This window comes from Pararge aegeria, chromosome 16, assembly GCF_905163445.1.
Source record: "Pararge aegeria chromosome 16, ilParAegt1.1, whole genome shotgun sequence".
NCBI classification, from domain to species: domain Eukaryota; kingdom Metazoa; phylum Arthropoda; class Insecta; order Lepidoptera; family Nymphalidae; genus Pararge; species Pararge aegeria.
The window spans coordinates 13287166-13314502 of NC_053195.1; the positions used below are offsets into that span (position 1 = coordinate 13287166).

The window sequence follows — 27337 nt, forward strand, 5'->3', positions numbered from 1 at the left end:
TATATCATAATTTAGCAGAGGTCAACTTTGTTTTAAATATATCATAATTTAGCAGCCTTTTAATACTACAGCTGGACACATACTTCCAGTATTATAGAACAGCTTCTGCCACGGTGATCCAAGCCGCGTCATACTAATAATATTTGAAACGATATAGAAAGACGCATAGAAATACAAAGTTGTTTAAAAATTTCAAGTAAATCCATCGACTTCATTGTTTGCCTTGCAAACACTTACGAAAGCTGATTTTTTAAAGATTAAGATATATTCATAATCTTTCTTAATCTTAATTAACATATTGTTAAGATAAATACCGTCTTTTAAAGCAGTCTTCCAAACTTGACGAAAATGTGATTTTTTTTTCACTTCGGTGCGCTTTTATTTAAAGTACATTGATTAGACGTAATAAGACTAACTAAACTCTACAGTATACAGTATATAGAGAATAAAATTAAATTACGAGTAAACAAATGTTACATAAATGAATAACAACACTTAATGACTATAAAATTAAACAGTTACTGTAATGGAATAGCTCAGAGCTGACATATTAAACTAAAAGAATTGTGACTAATTCAGCTTGAAGTTCACTTTCTAATTTCATCTGAAACAAACATAGATTTTTTTTAAGACCAGAGTGCCAATGGTGAGATTTTCTACTCACGTTTATTCGGATATTCGATCGAGTGAAACTTTACTACGATATACATTTTATGGAAACAGCGCCATCTAGTGACAATACTGTGGAACAGGCTTATCACTAGATGGCGGTGTTTTTACAACATATAAATCGAAGTTGCTCCTGAACATTTTCAAGAAAAGAACTCCGTAGTATTTTTTTGGTGCAATGCTAAATCCCATGGCACTAGGGTTCATGGAATGGAACAGAACAGAAAAAAGTAAAAACAGAAGGCAAGTGTGAGATTTTCTACCTTTTACGTTAACTTTTCGATCGCGTGGAGGAAGAAAAAGCGCCATCTGTGACAATACTGTTTCCCAATATTGTAACAAGATGGCGCTCTATGGATAGAATATAAATCGTAGTAACTCTCACGCGATCGCTTGATAAACGAAGTAAGAAAATCTTACAATAGGCCCTCAGATCTGCCGTCCCCACACAATATTCAATTGTATCAATTATTTATTTATTTGGAAAATAAACACCTCGGGAAGACCTTACAGTTGCTTAATTTTGAGTGCCGATTGGCGCAGTTTGCAGTAACCCTGCTTGCTGAGCCCAAGGCCGCGGGTTCGATTCCCACAACTGGAAATGTTTGTATGATGAGCATGAATGTTTTTCAGTGTTAATATATTTATTCTAAGTACATATTTATGTATATTATTCATAAAAATATACATCATTCATCTCATTACCCATAACACAAGCTACGCTTACTTTGGGGCTAGTTGGGGCGGTGTGTGTATTGTCGTAGTATATTTATTTATTAATTAAAAAAAAAAAAACGTCTTTCCAGGGCTATAAAAGAATTCGTCTAATTACAAATAATTACATATACGATATAAATAGGTAAATAATATTAAAATAACAATAATAATTGATAAGTCAAATAATATTGTATGGCATACATACCACCATTGTCGCACAATATAGCTGCCAACTCGGCAAGTCGATCGCGATTCGCGCGCATATACGAATGCGCCTCCCACAGCATGGTGACGAGTTGCTCGTCGGATCGCTCGTCCATCGCCACGTCTTTCGACATTTGCGGCGCGAACCGATAGTAGGGGACGCCTAGAGCACTACACCAAGCACGCGCTCGTTCTACCACGCGACCGTCTGACTGCGTAGCCTGTAATTATCATTAAAAAAGGCTGAAAAAGCGCTCATTAATTTCAACTGGGCCTAGTTTAAAAACACTTTCCCTACCAGCCCTAATATCACATGCAAAGTGAAATCATCTATTAGGTACGCATCGCGTAGCGTAGGTACTATGCACGTGTAGGCCTTTTATCTTCAATAGGGTTGTCATAAGTAAACACTTAGAATTATTTCAATTGTGTTCATCTATATATTATTTATTTATGTATATTATTCATAAAACAAAATAATCATCAGGTATCTTAGTGTCCATAACACAAGCTACGCTTACTTTGGAACTAGATGGCGATGTGTGTATTGTCGTAGTATATTTATTTATTTACGAAAAAAAAAATATTGTTTGTATGGAAAAATAAATATGCTTCTTTTAATTTAATATTCATACAGGGTGATCATTATGAAATATACTCATGCACATGCATTTAACAGTATTTCGTAATTTCCGTCACCTACATATTATATAACCCTATTATTTACCCCTCTTATTTTTATTTTGTGTCTAGCGTATGAGTCAACAGTAAAAGATAGATATATGCTGGCTTGGACTTTCTTTACAAATTTTAAAGAGGAAATATTTCGTCATACATTATTTTGGCGTAACTTTAACCGTTTAAGCATCGCACGCATCGACAGTTCTCAAAAGGAATATTTTTTCCTCTTTTTGTAATATTTATGGTGCGAGGAGTGATGTCAAAGTCAAAGTCAAAAATATCTTTATTCAAGTATTTTGATGCGTACATAAGAATTACGGTGTTTTTTTTTGTTATCACCATCTCACAATGTCATTTAATATTATTAGAAGAGCAAGCTGTCTATAGCCTTTCTCGATATATCAACATTGCAACACAAACAAAACTTTCCAATCCCAACCAACCAAGTAGTCCTTGAGATTACCGCGTCCTAACAAAGTTTTCAGCTTTATAACATTAGTATGGATAGAAATCCACACACTGTGATAAAAACAACGCTCGAGCTTGGCTAAGCACGGCTCATGAGATTCTTTTGAACGACCCCAATCGCATCCTTCGGATTCGGAACCCTTAAAAAGCCCAGCCTTTGCTTCAAGTTGTGTTAAAGGTTAAAAAAATTAAGGTATGGTTCTTGCCTGGTCAACCAAGAGGCCTCCAATCGCAGTGAGTCCCAAAGCGAGACGCGCCGTATCCCATAAGCTCTCAGGCTTAAAAACGTCTATGTCGTTTAACTTCGACACTGGAATTAAGCCTGTGAGAATAAACCAAAACAATATTATGATTTTATCTTTCATCATCTATATAGCGGTGGAAGCGGTGATAGTGTTGGGGATAGAAGCAGGCGTTACTTTGCGGAAATCCAAGCTATATTATGAAAATTAAGCTTAATTTGCTATGATCCGCGAAAAGCAGGAGAATCTGTATGGTGTAGTTTATAATTTCTTCAATCCTTATACTCCACTCCAACAGATCTTCGGCAGTGTACCCTCTACGCAAGTTTCGCTCCGAAACCGGAGCATCCTCAGGAGATGTTGACTTTACAATGAATTATTGTTGAATAGTGCACTGGGTAGGAGATCAACTTCACCTTCGGGGGGCAGAGTTCGAATCCCAGCACCTCTAACTTTCCTTAGTTATGTGCGTTTTAAGTACTAAATTAAAATATTATTGCTTCAACGGTGAAGATAAACATGGTAAGGAATGCCTGCCTGAGAGTTCTACATAATGTTCTCAAAGGTGTGTGGAGTCCACAAATCCGCACTGGGCCAGCGTGGTGGACTACGGCCTTAACCCCTTCTCATTGTGGGAGGAGACCCGTGCTCTGTAGTGGGCTGGTAATGTGATGATGATAGCCTATAACAGTCCACTGCTGGACTAAATGCCTCTCCCAATGGGAGGTTTTGCACATAATCACGAGACGAGATCTCGCGAACCCCGCGGGAAAAGCACAGGGGGTGAACTGATCTGCCGTGACAACAAGGCTAAGAGATATTATCATTAAAAACATTCTATTGGTTATAGCCTTTAAAGATTATACGCTAAAATCTCTCACTGCTGCGGCATAAACTGAAAATAATTAAAATAATTGGTGGCCAATCTTGAAAATTAATAACATTAAAATAACTGGCTTTTAACCGTCAAATATTCTGCGGGCTCTTTTTAGACCAGGGCACATCTAGAAACCCTCGTAGCTTTAGGCTTATGGTGGCGAACGTAGTTATAATGTAAATATGTATGTATGAACGCTTTATAAGTGTCTGTGATAGGAATAAATGAATGAAGAATTTTCTAATTCTAGTTTGCTTTAAAAGAAAACTTGTGAACCGTCACGGCACGTCTGGCAGATGCGATACATCTAAATTGTTTTCTGTAAGTTATTGCAGATATTGCATAATGAAAAGATAAAGCATTACAAATTTGTTTCATAAATAAAATAAAAAATACAACCAAATGGATAACCACTCCTTTTTGTAAGTCGGTTAGTAATGACTGTTTTATATAAAAATTAATATTATTTTTTATTGTTACATACAAAATACAAAAATTCAATCATATAGTGTGGCGATGCGTCGCCACGGCCTGTGTCGCCACGCCAAAAATCAGGTTTACCCTTCGCCTATAGATATTTCACATCAAAAAAAGCAGAATGGGCATAAAATAGCGTCATGCCATACGCCGTGACGGCTTACTAATAGGTTTTACTTGCATGCACCTAAAGATTTTTTCACATCAAAATTTGATAAGTACGCACCTGTACCGCAGGAAATCACGACTTTCAGGCTCGTTTTCTTAGCCGCTTCGTGCTGTCCCGTCGCCTCTAAAGCTAATCGGAGCTCTGTTAGTTCGGTGAGGGCGTCCAACGTTGGATTGTTACCCATGAGACCTCCGTCGAGATACCTGCAATAAGAGACGTAGACTGCTTTGTTAACCGGTTATCATCATATACAATTGAACGCATTCTTCAAGAGCGATATCTAAAGCGGTGGCCATACTTATAATATTAAAATTAAAAAAATTCAATATTAATTTATTCCAAATAGGCTTATAAATGCACTTTTGAAACGACAAGTCTGTCTGTTTGTAGTGACTCTACCACCGGTTCGGAAGGCAGATTCTACCCAGAAGAAGCCGGCAAGAAATTCAGCAGTTGCTCTTTTTCAAATACGCTGTATATTTGATTTTTAATTTTTTCCAGTCGCGGGGCCTAACTTCCGTCGCTTGAATCAATATTATCTTATTTGACATATCTTGACCACCTAAGAATAAGAAAACGTTAACAATCCATACTAATATTGTAAATGCAATAGTATTTATGTTTGTTCGTTTGTTTGTCTGTGTATCTGTCTTTACGCCCTAACTAAGCAACCAATTGACTTGGCTTTAGGCTACTCTTTATCCCAAGAAAAAAAATGATTCCCACGTTGTAAAAACCGCAATAGATGCGGGCACCAGGCATAGTATAATAATTATTTAATCGATGATAGAAAGAATGATTGGTCGAGGGGCGTGGACAACGAATACTCACTATTTTCTTATCTGTAAATGCTAATCTTCACCCAAGACTAGGCCCAAAACTGTTAATTGCAACAATAATAATTATAATAATAATACATAATAATCACAACAATAATAATACATAATAATAATATTGAGTCGACCGTTATTGTTCCGATCGTCGTTTCAGTCAATGGTCTTCTCGCGAAAAGCTTCGACCAACATCTTATGAAGCTTTCGCTTGGTTGTTGGATCAAGGGTCGGATACAGATGGCAGTAGTCCTTGAAACGGCGCGTATTGTGAGGAGGTTCCTCACTCTGGAGCCCTGACCGCCGGTTGCTTGGGCATTCAAAAGCCCCGCAAACGGAGGGTGGATGTTTTTTTTATAAATTTTTAATAGTGTTTTTTATTTTATGTTTAAGCATTGTTAATAATTAAAAAAAAAAAAGAAAAAGAATAAATGATAGAGTACTATAATAATAATAACTAGTCGCATCACAATAGACGACGAGGGAGAGGCAGAGGGAGGAGAAGAAGAAGTAAAGAACACCATAATATAGATACATGATGTAGATATCTTTTTTCCTGTGAGTTGCGGGACGGGATATTTATAACAGCCGACACAGGAAGTCGAGAAAGTAAAAACACGAAGAACCATAATAACTAGTCGCAAAGCTGTAGCGTAATAAACATGTTATGAGATCATCCGTTTTATTTTATTGAATATAGTATTGTAGTCAATTAATTTACAACTTGTGCTGCCACGCACGCACACACGCATGCGAGCACGCCACGCGCACGCATGTGTGCGTTGCTCCTAACTTCTTTAATTACCTGCCCGAAGCCCTGAAGTAGGACGGTGCGGCTCCGGTTGCCCTGGCCGCTTGCCACACTAGCTGTTCCGCGGGCGGAGGCGGCGGGGGTAATGAAACCACTGAAGCATGATCCCCAGCCTCGGCGTGAGGACCTTGAAATTGAGGAAGGACGTACGCTATTGATAAACAGTGAATAAGATTTTCATGCAAGTATCATTATCATACTGAACATTAGATTTTTTTGTTTATAGTAATAACTAGATGTTGCCCGCGACTACGTCTGCGTTTGATTTTGTTTTTTGATGTGGCATTAAATTTGGTTGTAGTTCTAAAAAAAATAAAGTATTCAGTATAGCTAAGCCTTAAATGAGGGGTTTGCTGCTGTCCGCTTAGGAGTTTTGTCCTCTATCTCCAACAACAACACAGTTGGCAAAATTAAACACATACTATAACCTCTATAGTACAAAAATAATTATTTCAATCGGTTATAATTTGTCGGAGTTATGGTGTAAAATCGTCAAACACTTTCATCCCCTCTCCTAAAGGAACCGAGCTTAAAGTACCCTATATTACTTCTAACACTTCAAAGAATATGTGTACCAAGATGAGGATTGGTTAAGTAGTTTTTCCGTGAAGGCGTTACAAAAAAACTTACATTGACATTTATAATATTAGTAAGGAAGTAGGGATAGACGGCCAATTGGCGCAGTGGGCATCGACCCTGCTTTCTGAATCAAAGGCCGTGGGTTCGATTCCCACAACTGGACATTGTGTAATGAACATGAATGTGTTTCAGTGGCTGGATGTTTATCTATATAAAACTGTCCCGGCGAACTTCGTACCGCGGATCGTTTTTTTTTTTGATGATTCATTTTTTTTAATACTTATTATCCTATTCCGGTCCAAGAGGAATCCAAAAAATCAAATATCATTAAAATTGGTCCAACCGATCTTGAGTTATAAAAAGTGTAACTAACACAACTTTCTATATATATATATATATATATATATATATTAGTATTTATGTGTATTATTCATAAAATTATTCATCAGTTATCATAGTACCCATAACTCAAGTTACGCTTACTTTGGGACTAGATGGCGATGTGTGTATTGTCGTAGTATATTTATTAATATTATTTTTTATTCTGAGAAGGGACCCGTACTCTGCAGTGGGTCAGTTATTATATTAACAATGATTTTAACCGAGCAACATGTTCAAACAAAGCGCAGAAACTGAAAACCTCTTAAAAATCAATATAGAATGTGTCTCATACGTACTACTAGTTCCATTATATTCGTTGAGAATATCCTGCGCGGATTGATAATTCCTGAATATATGTAAATCTACAGGCTTCCGATCCGCTAACACGGCAAGGATCATTAACTTCGGGTGATCAATATCTGCCATCACTGTTTCCGTACCTGCCAACAAGATTTTTTTTACAATAAACTTATAAAAACATTGATTACCTACACATCCATTATATATAATATAGTAACTATATATACTTTGTTGAACTTGTAGTTTGAATTAAAGTCATAATTTATATATCAAAGAAATACTATTATATACTATATTTTGATGTTTGTGTGCAATAAAGTATTTCTTTTTCTTCTTATTTGTTACAAAGATTGTAGTAAATGCGCTGAGACCGCCGATGCGTGAATGCGAGTGCGCTTGCGGGCCCGCGACCCACTGACCAGTTTCCATGCACAGAAGTGGACATTGAAGAAACTTTTCTCTAACAAAATACTCACCTAAACATTCCTTAAGTATAGCTTCCAAAGGTTCCGATGGATAAGGCCTCATTCCAACAAATGCATACTCTTTCATCCTAAAGTATAACCTCTGGCATTCCCTCAAACTCTTTCCACAGGCTAAAGCCAATGCTAAAATTCCGCCAGTACTGGTGCCCGCCACCCAATCGAAGCAGTGTATTATAGGTTTGCCAACTGCTATCTCTAGGTTTAATAAGACTTGAATTAAAACTAGGCCTCGTATACCACCACCGTCCAAACATAGCAACCTGAAATATTTAACCTTATTCAAGAGAAAAATCCATTAATGGATATAAAAGAGCATTGTTTAATTATTTATTTTTTTAATTCAAAATTGTAGTTGGTATTGTATGCATTTTTATAAATTTAAAATGCATAAAAAAAAATTTCGGAACCGACAGGATTTGAACCTGCGACTCTCGGGCAATCGCGGCCTGAGCGCTTTCACCAATTAAGCTACGGCTCTCCTACCGTCGATGCCGAAATTCATTCGTCGAGCCTTTCACATCAGTCTTATAGCGACTGTAGCGTATTCTAGTAAGAAACGTTGTAGTTTCGATCTACTTTTTCAAAGGTCCATATTACAATGAGACACCACATTGTATGCATTGTTTGATTATAAGTATTTATGTATAATATACATAAAAATATTCATCAGTCATCTTAGTACCCATAACACAAGCTACGCTTACTTTGGAGCTAGATGGCGACGATGTGTTTCCTGTCGTAGTAGTATATTATTATTTTTTTATATTTATAATTGTTTTATCTAATTTGTATGTAAACACAATACCGACTACAAATTTAAATGATATATATTGAATGAACTTTTTTACGATACACACATCGCAATCAAACCCGAATGTAACTTGTGTTATGTGTACTGTTGGATTTTTTTCTATGAATAATATACATAAATACTTATAATATACAAATAAACACCCAGGCATTGAAATACATTAATGATCATAAAAACAAACATTTTTTCAGTTGTGAGAATCGAACCAACAGCCTTGGACAAAGAAATCAAGGTCACTGCCGACATCACCACAAGGCTGTCGTAACATAAATTAATTTTGTATATTTTTTTTTTTATTATTGATAATATTACAATGAAACTAAACTTGATATTGACTTTGTTAACTAAACCAATTACTGCACATGTCATGCTTGCGTGGAAGATTGCTGGCTGCATTTCTGCGCTGAACAGCCAGGCTGATTCTCTGTGCACAAATTGAGCCAGCCTTTCTTTCACTAGATGAGGCAATGATACGCGGTGATGACGCGGTACTTCGAGTCAATCGAAACAACTATTCATTTTGTAATAGCTGTTGCCCGCGTTATTCTTTCGCCTTATTACGGTATTTTACAAATCCCGTAGGAACCGTTTGTCTTCCTGGGATAAAAAGTAGCCTATGTTACTCTCGCAAGTGATGATGCAGTCTAAGATCGTAGCGGGCTAACCTGTTAGGGAGTATGGTAGTCATACCCCTAATCGGTTTCCACGCGAGATCGCACCGGAACACTACATCGCTTTGTCGGTAGGGTGGTAACTAGCTACGGCCAAAGCCTTCAAGCAGACCAGAGAAAATTAAGAAATTATAAATTCCCAAATTGCCCCTTGCCGGGAATCGAACCGGGAACTCCTTCATAAATTCACAGCGCTCACCACTGCGCCACGGAGGTCGTCAAAGGCAAACAAACTAATAAATAAACAAATACACTTTCGAATTTATAATATAAGTGAGGATTACTACGTTAACATACCGGCCCTGTTTCTCACTAGGTTCTAGACACGATGCCTTGGCCATAGTGGCCGCTGTCAGCATATAGTCGATTTGTTCCCTGGTGGCAGCCCTGGCCACCGCCTTTGGGGGTACGCCATTATATTCCCCCCTGGCCGAGCAACCAGACCCGCAACCTGGTATGTCTGATATACACCTGGAAAAAATATCATTTTAACAGATTACTCTTTTTTCTTGCAACCACACGTTGATCCTCATTTCTCTGCACTCAACACCCTATTAAGAAATGAGGACGGAAGAAATTATCCCTGTTATCAGTAACGACTAACGAGGCTAAGCAAAGAAGATTCCTAGGTATGCATTTACCTTTCACCATTCGATTTTCATTAGGCAAGACACATAACCCAACTTGTCTATGGTTGTTGCCACAATGTGCGGTATTTTGTGTTTGTATTATCATATTTTTTGTACGGATTTAAGAATGGATAGAAGCAGGCGTTACTTTACGGAAATCCATGATATTTTATGAAAATCAAGCTTAATTTTCTATGCTCTTCAAAAAGCAGGAGAATCTGTATGGTGTAATTTATAATTTTTTCAATCCTTATACTCCACACCAAACAGACACCATAAAGATTCTCCTGCTTTTCGCGGAGTATAGCAAATTAAGCTTAACTTTCATAGCAATTATATATAATTTTTTGATTTTATTTATTCTCATTTAAGTACATGAGTAGGTTATTTTTTTAAATTAAACCATTCTAAAGGATGGGAATCGTTGTGATTTGAAACTCTTTAAAACGAAACTGCGTCACGACAAAGTAACAAACATATAAATGTATCTATCTATATGATTAAATCGGAAGAGAATGTGAAAGAATACATTACACATTTTGTTTGACTTGCCATGAAACCGAATTGTAACACTACTTTTCAGAAGTTTCACTACTGTCGTGCTGGAATGGTGCAGGTATTTTTTGTTTTTTCCTGTAGGTATATATAAGATAAACTTCACAAGACAAGAAGATGATGTTGATGATAGATGTGACTAGCTGCGCCTCGCGGTGCTACCCGCGATAATAACTCGCCTGGGTACTTTGTAGGACGTGCAAGAAAGACTATTTGGTAGATATTAAAATACAAATCTTACTGTACTCTTATACTCAGTGGCGTGCACTGGGCTTCTTACCAGGGTATGCATACAGTGGAAAGATTGGCAAAACGCCAAAAACGAGTTATATATCAATTTTAGGGTAGGCAGTGCTTTTGTGAATGTACGAAGTGCACGCTACTGCTTGTACTCTTGGGAATTTTGAATGAATTAATGAATGAATATACTTTTATTGCACACCACAAAAAGTACATAAAAAGAGAAAAGTATAAAAAAATTTTACGGCCTTATCGCTTCATAGCGATTTCTTCCAGGCAGCATTTTGTGTATTTCCCGGAATAACCGTAGCCTGTGTCACTTTTTTGCAAAAAAAAAAAGTCGATTAGTTAGGGCGTAAAGTACTAACAAACTTTCGCATTTATAATATTAGTAGGGATTCATGACCATATTTGTGAATTAAGGTTGTCCAATTTACACAATTCAGTAAACCTTAAAGTCTAAAGAAAATTGGTAGTACATGCTTTTGAGTTATTGTCCACAATAGAAAGTTCTCTTTACTGACCTTTGTGCACCAACTGAATGTAGAACATACAAAATTTCATTATAATTGCTATTCGACATATCCGTGGGTACGATATGCCTCGCAGTGAAGCCAGCATTATTCTTCTTTTCCAAATCAGCACCGAATACAACCAAAGCCTGTACTATTGCGATATTAGTCTGTTTCACTGCCAAATGTAGAGGAGTATTTCCTTCGTTGTCTCCTAGAGAATGTTCCGCCCCTCTTGATAGTAAAGCGATGGCGCATTCCAACCTGCCTCTTAAAACCATTATATGCAGGGCGGTTCTGTCGTCGAAGTTAACAGCGTTTATATCGCACTGCTTATCAACTAGTGCCTCTATCACTTCCCGGGATATGGCCCAATGTAATGGGGTACCGCCTCGTTTCATATCTTGTTGGAACAGCTTTGGTCGGTTGTCTTGTAGGACATCACCTACTATGCCTAGAAATAAAGCAAACGAGACCGTTGCATCATTGAGTAAGCTATGTAGGTTTAAATGACCTCCCTGCAGTGGCGTGCACTGGGTTTCTTACCAGGGTATGCAAACAGCAGAAAAATTGCATAAAATGGCCAAAATCCTCCTCCTATACGACCTATATATCAATTTTAGGGTATGCAGTGCTTTTGTGCATGTATGAAGTGCACGCCACTGCCTCCCTGGCTCCGCGATGAGCGTTTGGGAGATCCTGGTTTCGATTCACGGCGGGGGCGATTCGGAAAGTTAATTTTTGAAGTTTTTTGGTTTGTCTGGGGCAAAGGTGCAGTTACAACCCTACCGATTAAGAAATTATGCAAAGCCATAAAGCGTTACAATACGACGCCGTGTAGAAACCTCTATATAATACTCATATTCAATTTCTTTTGGTACCGTTTTTTTGCCGTGTAGAAACCATAGAGGTATGGATTCAATATAATAGTGCTGTCATACTTTATCTTAGACTGCATCAACACTTACGACCAGGTAAGTTTGCAGTTAAGATTATAAAGTGAAATTTTAAGAAAAAAAAAAAAAATTCATTTATTTAAAGTCGGCCTAGTTTATAAGCACTTTATATATAAGCACAAAAAAAGGTTGTAAGTCCCCACAACTGCCTTCAGATGGTCAGTATCCGCCGTAGACGATTAATGTAAATTTTCTCTACCTATTCAATTTATCAGTAATCTATGGATTGATTACTTTACAACGTTGTTATTGTGAAAAATATCCATACAATTTTTAACAAATAACAAATTTGCTAAGCAACTTATTTATACTTATACTGAATATAGAAAAGGGGCGTAAGTCACGTTTTCAGGACAGAATAAGATGTCTAAGTAACCTAGCTAAGCCAAATGAGCAGAAAGATTAATATTATATATTTTTATTAAAATTTTAGAATAAAATAAAAAATATAATATTTGAATGAAAAACAGACAGTTGACAATTTTTATTATAGCTTCCAAATAAAAAATATACTTACAGAAATCGAAATGGTCACTACCTAGTTAAAGATATCGGTTCTTAGACTGGGAAGACGTAGAGCTTGTGTGTTTTACCCACATAAAATAACCATAGAATGGGATAATATACTGCTTGTTCTACATTTTTTTTTAAATAATTATAATTTAGAAGCTTACTTGATAATTCAGGAAAGAGATGGGCTAAAAAACACGACACCTCCATATTCTCAGAGCACATTAAAATGAGCAGTCTAACTAAGCTGAATAAGTTCTATCACTGTTTTATAAATGATACAAATGTATGGACCTAATTGAAGTTATCGGTTCTTAGACTGGGAAGACATAGAGCTTGTGTTTTTACCCACATAAAATAACCATAGAACGGGATAATATACTGCTGGTTATACAATAAAAAAAAAATGTTATTATTTAGAAACATACTTGATAATTCAGGAAAGAGATCGGCTAAAAAACACGACGCCTCCATATTTTCAGAGCACATTAAAACGAGCACAGTCTAACTAAGCTGAATTAGTTCTATCACTGTTTTACAAATGATCCCAATGAATGGACCTCCAATCACTTGATGTCTCAGGCAGTAGGACCGTCAATGCGTCTAATCGGAAAATTATGCATTAAAACTATTGTTTAGAAGCGATATTCTAAAATAGATGTTCCTAGTATGTATGGCCGCCTTGAGGTGAGTGCCAATTTGTGGGCTCATGAATATTTACGTTTGGGAATCCCGTGTGCCTTGCGGGAATCACCACTGCATGTATGATGTCAGTATTCAGTATAAATAAGATTTCTAATATTGGTATTGTAGACATTGCAACACTTTTATGTCGTTATATCGTCGCGTGGTATTCTAATAGAAACCTCAATCAATTAGCGATGAAAAATCATTCGATACTCGAAGTGTATATAAAATATAAGTTGCATGATCAAATCAGAAATGAGATCATAAGTATTTTCAGAATTTTCACTGGTCTGGTCTTGTGGAAAACTTCGGCGTGGCTAGTAACCACCCTACAGACAAAGACGTAGCGCTAAGCGATTGAGAGTTCCGACACGATGTCGCGTAGAAACTGATTAGAGGTATGGGTTTAATATAACTGCCGATTCCTAACAGGCTAGCCCGTTACCATCTTAGACTGCATCATCATTTACCTGTCAAGGGCTAACATGTAGAAGAATAAAAAAAAAAGTCTCAAGCAAAAGATTTTCTGACGTAGTTAAATCTTCAGTGAGTTGCGAAGGAGCAAAAATACGGCAAAGGTTGACAGACTACTATTGTCGTCCCCTAAGGAGGCGACGTGACCCCTTTTTCAGTGTACAGATCCTCAAACAAGTCGAAAGGACATTGTCTTGAGGACCTTCGAAAGACCTTAGATATTGCAATACACGTGCATTGTCAATATAATGTAATGCGAGATATTGTACAAGGCATTAAAATGTGTTGATCTATTCGACTAACTACTTCCATTTCCAAGTAAGCTTCCTCACCTGGAATTGTATATGTGGTGCTCATCACAATCCTCTTTTCGGCGGCAGTCAAGTTGACATCTGCCCCTGCGAGTATCAATGCCCGGACGCAGTCAGGCGCGTCCGCTAAGCAAGCCATGTGCAGTGGCGTATAACCTTGCTTGTTGTAAATATTCAGGGACGCCGAAGTTTTACCCGCTAGGACCTGTATAAATGAGTTAAATTATTACTTTACAATTATTCATTGTAAAGTCAAAATCTCCTGAGGATGCTCCGGTTTCGGAGCGAAACGTGCATAGAGGGTACATTGGCGAAGATCTGTTTGGTGTGGAGTATAAGGATTGAAGAAATTATAAATTACACCATACAGATTCTTCTGCTTTTCGCGGACTATAGCAAATTAAGCTTAATTTTCATAGTCTGAAGGCCGACTGGCGCAGTGAGCGACCCTGCCTTCTGAGTCCAAGGCCGTGGGTTCGATTACCACAACTGGAAAATGTTTGTGTGATGGACATTAATGTTTTTCAGTTTCTGGGTGTTTATCAGTATATTATAAGAATTTACGCGTATTATATTCATAAAGATATCCATCAGTACCCATAACACAAGCTATGCTTACTTTGAGGCTAGATGGCGATGTGTGTATTGTCGTAGTATATTTATTTATTTATTATTTTATTATAGTTTATCATGGAATTCCGCAAAGTAATGCCTGCTTCAATCCAATTATCAACCTATTAGTGGCTGTCTACAGATCACTGGTCTCCTCCCAGAATGAGAAGGGTTTACGCCGTAGTCCACCAGTGCAGATTGAAAAACAGAACTGAGAGCTGGACAGGCATGCAGCATTGAATTAAGATCACAACGTGTGTCAACTCACGTGTCCAAAAACAGTGAAAAAGCACGTCTTCACGCCAACGGAATATTGCGAGGTCACAATTTTTTTCCCATTTTCCCATTTTGTGGTGAACGCTTAGAGGTAAAATAATTACTGCTAACTGCTAAATCGTATGAAGTGACTAACAGTTTGTTTGAGAAACCAATCTAATGTGGCACTCCACTATCATATATAGTGGTACACATCTAATATTGAAGCATCAAAAACTTTTTTGATGCTTCAATATTAGACGGTTTCTGTAAGTTCTTCATTCTGTAGCATGCAGGTGTCCTAATGATATTTTCTTTCACCATCAAAGCAAGCGATATTTTTGAACGCATGCGTGCCGGTATTCGAACTCGGCTCCGAGAAAGTGTAACCGAAGTCCTAACCCTTAGGCTTAAAACATCTTCAAAGAATTTAAATCACGGCAAAAATATATAAATAATTTTAAGTTCTTATCCCGAGATTATAAGTACCTAGACACCAAAAAAAAATCACACATTGGATGAAGGCAGGCACTACTTTGTTTTTTTACATGCAATTAAGACTTTATTATATAATATCTATTTTGTCCATGATGAAAATTAAATTAAGCTTTCTTTGCAAAAATCTGCACAATGCAGTTTTTCGCACCACACGGATCTTAGCAAATTAGCATTGGGAAGTCAACATCTCCTGTGTTGGAGCGATACGTGTGTATAGTGCATTTTAGAAGATTTGTGTGGTGTGGTGTGTGTAGATTAAAGAAATAATTAATAATTTCACTGTACAAGTTTTATTGCCATCAACGGAATATAGCAAATTAGACATAATGTCCATTGTATAATTGAATAATTCCTACCTTTAACATTCAATAGCATACAACATTTATTTATTATTTATCTTGAAAACCAAGCTAACTAATCTAAAAGCTTATTAAAATTTACAAACTGACTAGTATGAGTATAGACTTTGGTCGGTTTACATAACATTTATTCTTATCTTCCACACAAAACATGACCATATGATTATACATACAAAATAAATAGAAATAACAAGGTTAGGATAGGTGCAAGGTTCAAGGTTACAAAAATGACTCACATTTATAATTTCCTTATTACTTGCTGCAGCATAATGAAAGACTGTATTACCCTCGTTGTCAACTATCTCTAATGAGCAGTTCAGCAATACCAAGCTTTGAACCATTCGTACATTACCAGATTTTACAGCAACCTAGGGACAGGAATTTATAGTTAGCTTTTAATATTCATATTTTTATTGAATTGTTTTAACAACACTTGAAGGAAATAGCAAATATCTTAATTTTAATAAATGCCTTTTTATTAATGTTATAGCCCAAATAGCCAAAAACTTTATAAAAATTTTAATCGACTCTTGATTCAATATTACATACATACCATTAACGGAGTAGTGCCTGTTGCAGGATCTATTTCATCAATTTGCTTCTGTACTTCTGGATCATTAAACAGTTCGTACTGGCCAAAATGAGCAACCAAATGTGCGACAGACCATGACTGGTGTTCAGTCAATGTATCACATAGTTTTTGAAGCCCTGCTACTGTACACTAAAAAGGAAATCATCATGTAATTTTTTTTTTCATAAACGCTTCATATTTATTTGTTTTGGAAGGTTCAAAGTGTTACTGGAATAAATATCACTTAATAGCACTTAGCTAATACTTACTTCTTTAGTTATTTTCACATATAGTGGTATTCTCTCTTTATACACAATGAATCTCTCTTCACAAGCCTCCCGGTTTTCTGACCGAAACAAACTAGATGAATGAAATAATTTATTAAAACAAGGATTAGGACTTTAACCCTAAAGATAATAATTAATAACCAACAGAAGTTTTTGTGCTCGACTGTTTTGGCAATTTAGTAAATTCTACAACCTGAAATTAAATAATTGGCATTGTTTACCACCCAGACCTTGGAAAGCCAGCTATGCTATAAAGACTAGTTATTAACACTTCCAAGTAATAACAAGAGTTAAAGATGGCAAAAACCTACCTGGGGTATGTGTCAGATATTTTCTATCAGAGAACTAAGACATCCAGTTAAAATTAAAGCAACATAATAGTTATGTCCTAATTTCAAACTAGGTGAGGGCTGGTAATTCTTAACACAAATAAAATATAGCTAGGATAGCCAGCTTGTCTACTTATAAAATGTACAAGTTTTATGAAAGAAGAAAACTATATTATTATTATTCAAAACCATTTACTTAGGTACTTGGGTCAATAGGATCTGAGAGGTTTAGCCTGAGGATGATGATGATATTAGTTTCAGTTGCATTTAAGTTTGGGCCAAATCTACAAGAGCTGAATATTTGCTTATAGTAAAACTTCAGTATTGATCATCAATCATACTTATTTTGGCAGGATACTTATATTATTAATAAAGATAACAACTGTCTTTGGTACCTGTACATATGATGCAAGCTTTCTGTAAATGGTTTGTGTAATACAATTTCGTAAAATTTATCCTTTGAATTTTTGCCATCTGAAGGGATTATTGGTGCATAAAGCAGCATCGAATCCTCCCTGTAATGTATTGGCCTCGAGATATAATTGTCTGAGCGAACTTCTAGAACCTTATTGGGAGGATCTGCAATGCTCAGTAAGCCACGCAAAACTGATGAAAATAAAAGAAAACATTAGTAAGTAATTTGCTAATTGTTTTTCTATATTGTATCACAATTAAAAATCGTATATTGGCAAACATACAGGAGTTAAACATTTTCACTAATTTTACTAGGCACTTCAGTAATAATTTAAAGCTGGGCGCTGTTACATATTCATAGTAAACTGTATTCTGAATTCTGAATTTCAATTTTCAGTTCTATTCACATTCGACTCATAAAAATGACAAATGGCAACTGACATCGCCTGACAATGACATTATAACATTGACATGTTCCTAGACATGTTCTGGGTCCTGCATCTATGTTCTGAAGTCATTAGGGAGGGCGCACTAGTGCATGTGAGTGTGCTAAAAAAATATAGAGAATGGAAGGCCCAGGTATTCCGATATTCACTTCAATACCAACAATGTTCAGGATGGCACTTAGATTTTTCATTAATTAACAGTATTATTGAAGCTAAATACCTAGTTTCTCATATTAAAGTATTCATTTTATAAAAGACATCATTAAAGCCCACCAACCTGCTTTAGAGCAGTGTTATGGGTCTGTACTCTATAAACCTGACTTCCCAAGGAGTGAAATAAAACAACTAGACTGACTCTAATACTGTATATTAGGCTTCTCTATAATTCATATTACTTGTTACCTTCAAATGACTCTACTACCAGTTCGGAATGCTGTCTTCGGCAGAGAAGACCACTGGCAAGAAACTCTACCGTTGCTCTTTTATTCAATCAATTAAAACAACTTATAAACACAATTACAACATTGTCATATGTAATAACGCTAGGCCCTTTGATACAAGACACATAAGACAGGTCGAACATAACTACTATTATCACTTATAACATCAGGACTTTTGGAACAAGTTGTTTGTATAGAGCAACCTCTGCTACATAAACTGTCGGTATAAAGTTATGCTAGGGCTCCATATATGATACCTAAATAAACCAAAAGATGATATATACTTATCTGATGCAACATCAGGTACAACCATAGTACCAACAACTTTTAACAACTTATCTCAACACCATCACCAGTATATACGACTCTTGTTTTGCCACAACAATATTTCGTTAAGTATGTCGTTTCCATTATAAATCATCTATTCCCAATTTGTAACGTTCTATCCACAATACTTTACTTAATCTTCTATTCTCAATTCATTAATTTAAATCCGTCCTCACTTTTCTTTGCCGCCAATCTATCTTGTCAAACTCGCGTCTCCCGCCATAGATCCTATACTTTTATTTGACAGTCTACTAAAGTCCATTATTCTATTTTCAATACATTATCAATGAGTATACAAACTATGATTTGTTGATATATTTAATATAATCATCGTGTTTATCATAGATAAAGTGCTGTAATTCCCTATTTCCTAACACGGCCATTCTGACAAGTACTTCGTTCTCGAAGTACATAGGGTTATTCTTTTTTAGGTATATGTTTTGTATCATGAGTCCTTAGGTACATAGAATATCCTAACAAGTACATAATCTTATGTACACCTCTATAACGTTAGTTCAAATGGTATATAAGCACAAATATCATAAAATCAGTTACATTCTGTTACACTTTTATCAATAAACTGTAAACAATATTCTATCAAAAGATAGGCATAATCAAAACATTTTATAATTAAAGTGAAAGAGACCAAAAAAAAATTTCATTAAAATTCCACACTATTTAACATATAACAACAATATAATACTTCTAATAAAGTAAAATGATTAATTTTCAACAATGTAAATCAAAAATACTCATTTTCATTTATCTTGTACATTTTAACATGTACAATCACAATCCAAATATTTCCATCTCAATATAAATCTCAAAAAATTTATCCTTTTGCCTCTAGTCCAACTTTATCAAAATATCCACACAGGTAATTGTATTTCCCATCAATTCTGTCATTAACATTGTTAGTCTCATTTAGTCACAGATGCAATCGGTACAGTCTAATAGTCAAACCAATATATACCAAAACACCAACACCCACTGGTGATGTCAACAACATCATCACTCTCAAGTGATATCAATAACATCATCACCCACTGGTGATATCAACAACATCATCACTCTCAAGTGATATCAATAACATCATCACCCACTGGTGATATTCATATTTTTTCCACTGTCAAGTCAAGTAATATATAAGATAAATATAAATAAATTAATATAAAAACGCTAAGATGGAATTATTTCTATTATGGAGGGTTTACCTCTTTTTTTTATCATATCATCAAAAAAGCCAAGGTTTATGTTTAATTGTTATTTCTATTATTCAAAAATTATTTCAATCTAAACATCAATAAAATCACCCGTTTAACAGAATCATTTATCATACAAGGACTATTAAAATTTCAAATAGAAATTGAAAATTTAAACAACTGTAGACCTAAGTATAATATAATTATTTATAATGCAACTAATATATTTTCCTTTGCAGCAGCAACATTAATTTAGTTTATATTTGTATTTATTCTTAGATAATTTTAAGAACCTCTCTAACCATCATACTGAAAGATTACTAACCTAACCCATAACATTTAAGCTGACTCCCAATTATTTTCTTCGCACAATCCAACATAGACACTAAACTATTTCATTTAGCTATTCAGTAGTAATTTTCCCTATATGTATTGTTCTGATACATAATCATATTCTATTCTATTCTACCAACAAAATTTTTTTTTTTTTTGTTTTTTTTTTTGTTTTGTTTTATGTGTAATCTTTTATATGTTCTGAATAATTAACATAATCTCTCCAATCTCGGCTTTCCTGACAAGTACTTCGATCTCGAAGTACATAGAAAAGTTTCTAAATAAAAGTTAACAGCTCGGCTAACCTGACTAGTTGCTCAATATAAACTTGAAATCTTGTATGTAATAAATAAGAATCAAAAGAAAAATCTATTACACATTCCGTTCGGCTAACCTGACCAGTTAAATTATTTTAACCTGGACAGTCTAATAAAATAAAACTTAGCACAAATTCCATTTGACTAACCTGATTAATTAAATAAAACTTGATAATTCAAATTAATCAAACTTATCACACATTCTGTTTGGCTAACTTGACTAGTTGGTTTATAACAAACAAAACAAATATAAATCAAATCTATTTGACTCCAAGTAAAAAAGAGCCACTAGGCCATGCCAGTTTCAAATAATAAGTACTATCTTTGCAAAGTAGAAACAACAAAAATAAAAAATAAAAATATCACATCAATTGGTTCTCCGGACCACATATCCTTATATAGAATTTCAACAAGCATGGTGCTTTGTCTCCAGAGTGTTTCTGTTTCAGCACATAGCAGCAAAAAGTTGAGGCATCATTAAAAACATCAAACTCTTTACTATGTCCACATTTGACGGGATGGTTCTAAAAAAAGTAAATCTGCATTAGAGAAAGGCATAAATTGGACATGAATAGGATCCAACTTCTGATGCTAAAAAAATATAAAGAAAATGAAAGACCCAGGTATTCCGATATTCACTTCAATACCAACAATGTTCAGGATGGCACTTAGATTTTTCATTAATTAACAGTATTATTGAAGCTAAATACCTAGTTTCTCATATTAAAGTATTCATTTTATAAAAGACATCATTAAAGCCCACCAACCTGCTTTAGAGCAGTGTTATGGGTCTGTACTCTATAAACCTGACTTCCCAAGGAGTGAAATAAAACAACTAGACTGACTCTAATACTGTATATTAGGCTTCTCTATAATTCATATTACTTGTTACCTTCAAATGACTCTACTACCAGTTCGGAATGCTGTCTTCGGCAGAGAAGACCACTGGCAAGAAACTCTACCGTTGCTCTTTTATTCAATCAATTAAAACAACTTATAAACACAATTACAACATTGTCATATGTAATAACGCTAGGCCCTTTGATACAAGACACATAAGACAGGTCGAACATAACTACTATTATCACTTATAACATCAGGACTTTTGGAACAAGTTGTTTGTATAGAGCAACCTCTGCTACATAAACTGTCGGTATAAAGTTATGCTAGGGCTCCATATATGATACCTAAATAAACCAAAAGATGATATATACTTATCTGATGCAACATCAGGTACAACCATAGTACCAACAACTTTTAACAACTTATCTCAACACCATCACCAGTATATACGACTCTTGTTTTGCCACAACAATATTTCGTTAAGTATGTCGTTTCCATTATAAATCATCTATTCCCAATTTGTAACGTTCTATCCACAATACTTTACTTAATCTTCTATTCTCAATTCATTAATTTAAATCCGTCCTCACTTTTCTTTGCCGCCAATCTATCTTGTCAAACTCGCGTCTCCCGCCATAGATCCTATACTTTTATTTGACAGTCTACTAAAGTCCATTATTCTATTTTCAATACATTATCAATGAGTATACAAACTATGATTTGTTGATATATTTAATATAATCATCGTGTTTATCATAGATAAAGTGCTGTAATTCCCTATTTCCTAACAAGTGCATGCATTTTGTAACTATCCTATGGCTTTTATTTATAGTGATGAAGAACAATACCATTTGTCGATGACCTTGTGAATTTAATGAAAAGTTTATGTACCTATGTCTGTATTCCACCAATATGTACAAGATGCACCCCTTTATAGTAATTAGTAACAATATGTTCAACCAAATTACCCGTTTTTTTCACGATATGTCTTTCCTAGTTAACGAGACGTCGTTGTATGTCACTATTTGCAAATAGTGACCCGGGACCTTCCAATTATAAGACCAGACAATCACTACTGCGCCAGTAAGGTCATCCAACAAACGATGTTTTTTTTTGCGCAAATATCTAAATTGCCCAAATTTGGTCCCGGGTTCGACCCCCAGCAGGAAGAGTTTGTGAATTTTATAAAGTGATTCACAGCCAATGCTCATGTCATTGTACATTTTCTATACTTCAGTCCCCTATGGACTCGAACGATGCAAAGATACCTCCCGGTGTCCTAGTCATTATCACTTGTTATCACCCTAAAGAAAAGAAACCGATTAGGCGTATCAGTTTAATATAAATGCTAAAATATGTATATATCAAAGGTTAGCTCATAGCCAAGCATAACCCTAAGTACTGTAGGTACCAGGTGAGATTGGCTTGGTAGGAGCTTCGGCCGTGGCTAGTTACCACCTTACCGACAAAGACGTGCCGCTAAGCGATATGGATTGAAATAAAAGTAAAAAACTGCTTTCAATGGTCTTTTAAAGAACTGCTACAATTAAAGTTTAGTGGCTAAAACAAACCTTATACCTTTAGTACTTAAAAAATGGTGTAGTAAATTAAAGCAAATTTCCGAGATCCAATTTATATATTTAATTCAAATATAAAATACAGTAACACAAGTTTAAATTGGAATGTAACTAAACATAGTAAATACTTCACAAGCATAATATATTCTTTGAACTAGGAATACTCTTTGGTACAATTATTGGAATTTGGTAGAATTTTACAAAATAATTATTATGACTAGGAGATAATAATAATAATTACCTAATTACTTATACTACTGAAAATAAAGAATAAAATTAGGATAAAAGAATATTAATATAGGTGCAGATGACAAACCATAACACACTTCATTATTGTCTTCTTAAAACTAGCAGCGTTTTGTAGTATGAAACAATCCTATCACACAATTAATGTTGATACAACTTTGCATTAACTTTTTATATATTTTTGGCAAGAACTCAAGATCAATTTATACATTTCAGCAGCATTTTAGCCTTTTAGGACATTATGGGAACTCTTAGGCATGCAGGTTCCCTTCAGATACCTTCACCTTCACCGCTAAAGCAAGCGATAAATTGCTTATTAAAAATGCACATAACTCCAAAAAGCCAGAGATGGGTTGAACTCAACCCGGAACTCAAGCCGAGGCTTGAACTCAATCACACACTGAGCTTATAAAATAAATGCTTGAAAAAAACTACTTTTGGATAACATTAAAATAAACCATATACTTAAAAAAAACTAAATTATTGTGTCATTTTTAATTGAGACGTCTTTAAATTTAAAAAATTGTAGATTTAATATTTTATATTAAAAAGACAGTAAAAATGTTTCTTCTTTCGTTGCATATGATGAAAGAAAAGTAAGCATATAAATACTATTTAAGTACTGTTAGTTGTTTACTAGCTTGTTTTTTTTTTAAATGAAACAGGCTGGGATTAATTAATTTACAGGAAATTGTTTGTGTATGGTGGGTGGGTAATATGTTATTAAGATGAACACTGTTGCAGTTTCTGATGGATGATGTTACTTTGATCTTGACTATTTGGACATGATCTGTCTGTATGGTTAAGATACTGCATAAGTATAAGTATGAAAATAATCCAAATAAGTTTCACTTATTTTGCATGTAAACACTTAACCACATAATATTTTTTAGCATAAGGGCACATCTACTTTTTAAATCTATCAGTTAAAATGTATATATGATATTAGAGTCGAATGCTAGTTATTTCTCGGAGCACTTAAATTTCACCTGATACATTTTTAAATCTGTTACAGCACTGTACGCCAGACTTCACTGGCCTTAATTGTTCATAATTCGTTATAAATTAAGCAGCGTGACTCTGGTTAGTGTTAGATCCAGGCAAATTGTCTGGATTTGCAAGAGGATCCAGTTCAGCAAAAAGTTTAAACCATGCAGCTTTATCTTGCTTCTTTGGTGCAGGTTTCGCCATAGGTTGCTGTGGTGGTGATTGGTTTGGCATGTTGATTTTGTCAACATTAGTAGGTACCAATGATTCTTCTAACAAGTTGGTATTTAAATCCTGTAAAAATAATAATTTAATAGAACATTGAGCATAAATTGTTTTGATTGGAGAAATACAGGCAAAACTGCATATCGCAATTTATAAAATCTTTATTCTTTATACACTTCACCAAACATGTTCTTAAATGCTCTATGCATGTTTATCTCTAACATCAGAGATCCATCAGGGGATGTTTTCAAAAAAAAAAAAAAACTGATTTAATAAAAATTTAAGTAATTATAAGTTGCACATACAGATTATTTACGTTTTCATGAATAAAGCAAATGGAGTTTGATGTTCTACATTGATATCAATTCGGTTAATATTAAGGTTACAACATAATGTACTGAATATATTATAAATAATATCATCACAACAACAGTAGTAAAATAAGCACCCTTTAATCTATTATAGGGGAAAATTTAAATAATAAGTCTTGTAATGTCAGAATCAGGCTGCAGGTAGATATTTTTCTGCATCCTGATTCTGCCATTTGTGTTTAATCACAAAATATATATAAATACCTCCAGTAACTGAGAAGGCATAAAATTTCCCAAGTGTGCTAGTGAACTTCCAAAGTCTAGATTGAGGCCAACTAAGTCCGAACGGATATCATTATTAACAGCTGGTGGTATTTCAGATTTTGTATTTATAAGGTTGGAAGATGTGCCTGGATCTTCAAGTTGACTAGAATTGGACGGCTTCTTTTCTTTGTCAATTTTAGATTCAGTTTTGCCTTCAGTTTCATCTTTATAATCATCCTGAAAGTTTATTTTCTTTATAAAATGTGTGGATTTCAAAACTAGACGCAAGTAGTTAGGTTAGGTTACAATAATATAGGAGTATATATAATGAATATTTTGATGAAGAGAATTAATTAGTCTTTGGTTTTGAGTAAAAAACTTTATAGCTTTTACATACTGCTTTTACCCATTTAGGAGAAATGCTTCAACACTTTTGTCTAAATTTCAGTCACCACTTTGTTCGTCAGAGTTTGGCAAAGGAAGTTACTCACCGCACAACAATCTATTGCAAATTTATAATAGTGTAATACATACCTGAAAGAACAACATTTGATCTTTGTCAGGCACAGAATCTTCCGTCTGATTAGGATCTACCTCTCCCAAGCTCTTTAAAATGCAAAATTCATACTGTGGTGTTTCATTCATTGTATCTATAGTTGCTTCCAGAGTTTGAGCCACAACTTTTGAGAAATTCAAGAAAGAATTCTGATAATTTGACAGCACATGGGAAAACATGTTGCATCTGGCTGCAGCTAACAAATCAATCTGTAAACAATAATTATATAATCATCACGCATTAAGCTCTGTAATCATTTTCAAGTCAAGTAAAGTCCAAGAAATCTTACAGCATAAGCCTGTAAATCTTGTTGAAAATTCACATTATACAGTAAAATTGTTTGAAATCTTAATGGTGTATTATTTAACATATTGTTACAATGATACCTATATTTGTCAATTCCTTCAACAAGAAGGCTGTTTCAAAGTTTCTAGAGCTCAGCATTACAATCTGTGTGAGCTCTGTCGCAGCAATGTTGGCCAAATAGACACAGGTAGACCCATTTGTACACAAATAGAATTCAGAGCAGAGCTGGTGAAAACACCACTATATTAATTCTGTTACTGTCCTGCACTAATGTACCAGCATAGTATCCATGTAGGGAAACACATTTTATACCTTGAGGAAGCTAAGGAACTCCCAGCTAAGAAAGTGCTGCTGAAATTGGTTAGATTGTGACGATCATGATAGATTGGCAAAGATTGATATGACAGGGAGATTTTAAGCACTGCCTAAGGAGAAAATTAGTTATTTTTTTTCCCATTTGGCATAACTTACTGATGTTAATATAAACTATTTTTTTTCACTGTTTATATTATTGAGCAGAATAAAATGACAGTACCTTTTGTAAAACATCCAGGGTTAGTTTATCAAAAACCTTTTTACTTTCCCGAACCTGACGCTGCGCTTTCCGAAAGCTGTCGAGACCGCGTCCAGTATCGGGATCAAGTTGAGCACTCGTCGATTTCATCCAACTTAGCGCCGCACGATACTCGATACGTGCCTTTTCCATCGCTGATACAGTAGCTCGCATATCCTTCACAGCGCGGCATCTAAATGTTTCCACCTCGTGGTAAAGCCTCAATAATGGCGGTCTTATAGATAAACGCTGCTGGCCAGAATAAGAAACAGCTTTACCAGCAGATACCATATGTTTTCCGGCTGCATCGGTGGTTTTGCCCGCATCTCGTAAAAATTTCCCTAAGGAATTCTCTTCTTGAGCCAAAAGACATAACCGCTCCTGGTACTGATCTAAAACACGTTGCAATTGCAAACAACTATCTGATATTGATCGAAATAATTCCAGTTTCGCGTCTAGTTCGGCGTCAGAGGCGACGATACATTCATCTTCTTTGGTGCCCAATTTTTTCAACACAGTCTTTTTTGTTACCCAATATTGATGTTGCATCATATTTGCTGCTCACTATTTTCAAAGATAATATGAAAAATTAACGTTTATCATATTCACTTAGGGCAAATTAGGCTGAAAAATAGTGAAAAATCTGAGAAAAATTTACGTGACGTATTGTAGTAAATATATGTCAATGATCTGTAATGTGTCAAAGTCATATTGAGACACAGGTTAATCAAGATTTGGAATTTGGTTTGTCTATGTTATATTATACTTTTTACTGTACTAAATTACCATCCTGTTTAAAAACAAAGAAGTAGGAGCACAATGAGTTGGTATTG

The 27337-nt window shown here is 35.1% G+C and overlaps 1 protein-coding gene across 1 annotated transcript; it reads right to left on the bottom strand.

Annotated features, from left to right (window-relative positions):
* On the bottom strand, positions 1–27184 carry LOC120630281 (85/88 kDa calcium-independent phospholipase A2-like). Its single transcript, XM_039899456.1, has 18 exons — positions 26487–27184; positions 25624–25854; positions 25090–25326; positions 24397–24583; positions 17553–17763; positions 16811–16901; positions 16524–16691; positions 16207–16338; positions 14268–14451; positions 11321–11762; positions 9670–9843; positions 7882–8150; positions 7402–7545; positions 6140–6272; positions 4562–4707; positions 2946–3061; positions 1592–1811; positions 1–604 (listed from the first exon to the last, which is right to left on the bottom strand). Exons 1-18 carry the CDS (start codon positions 27054–27056, stop codon positions 588–590), a joined length of 3672 nt encoding a protein of 1223 aa, XP_039755390.1. The 5' UTR covers positions 27057–27184; the 3' UTR covers positions 1–587.
* Positions 27185–27337: the final 153 nt, after the last annotated feature.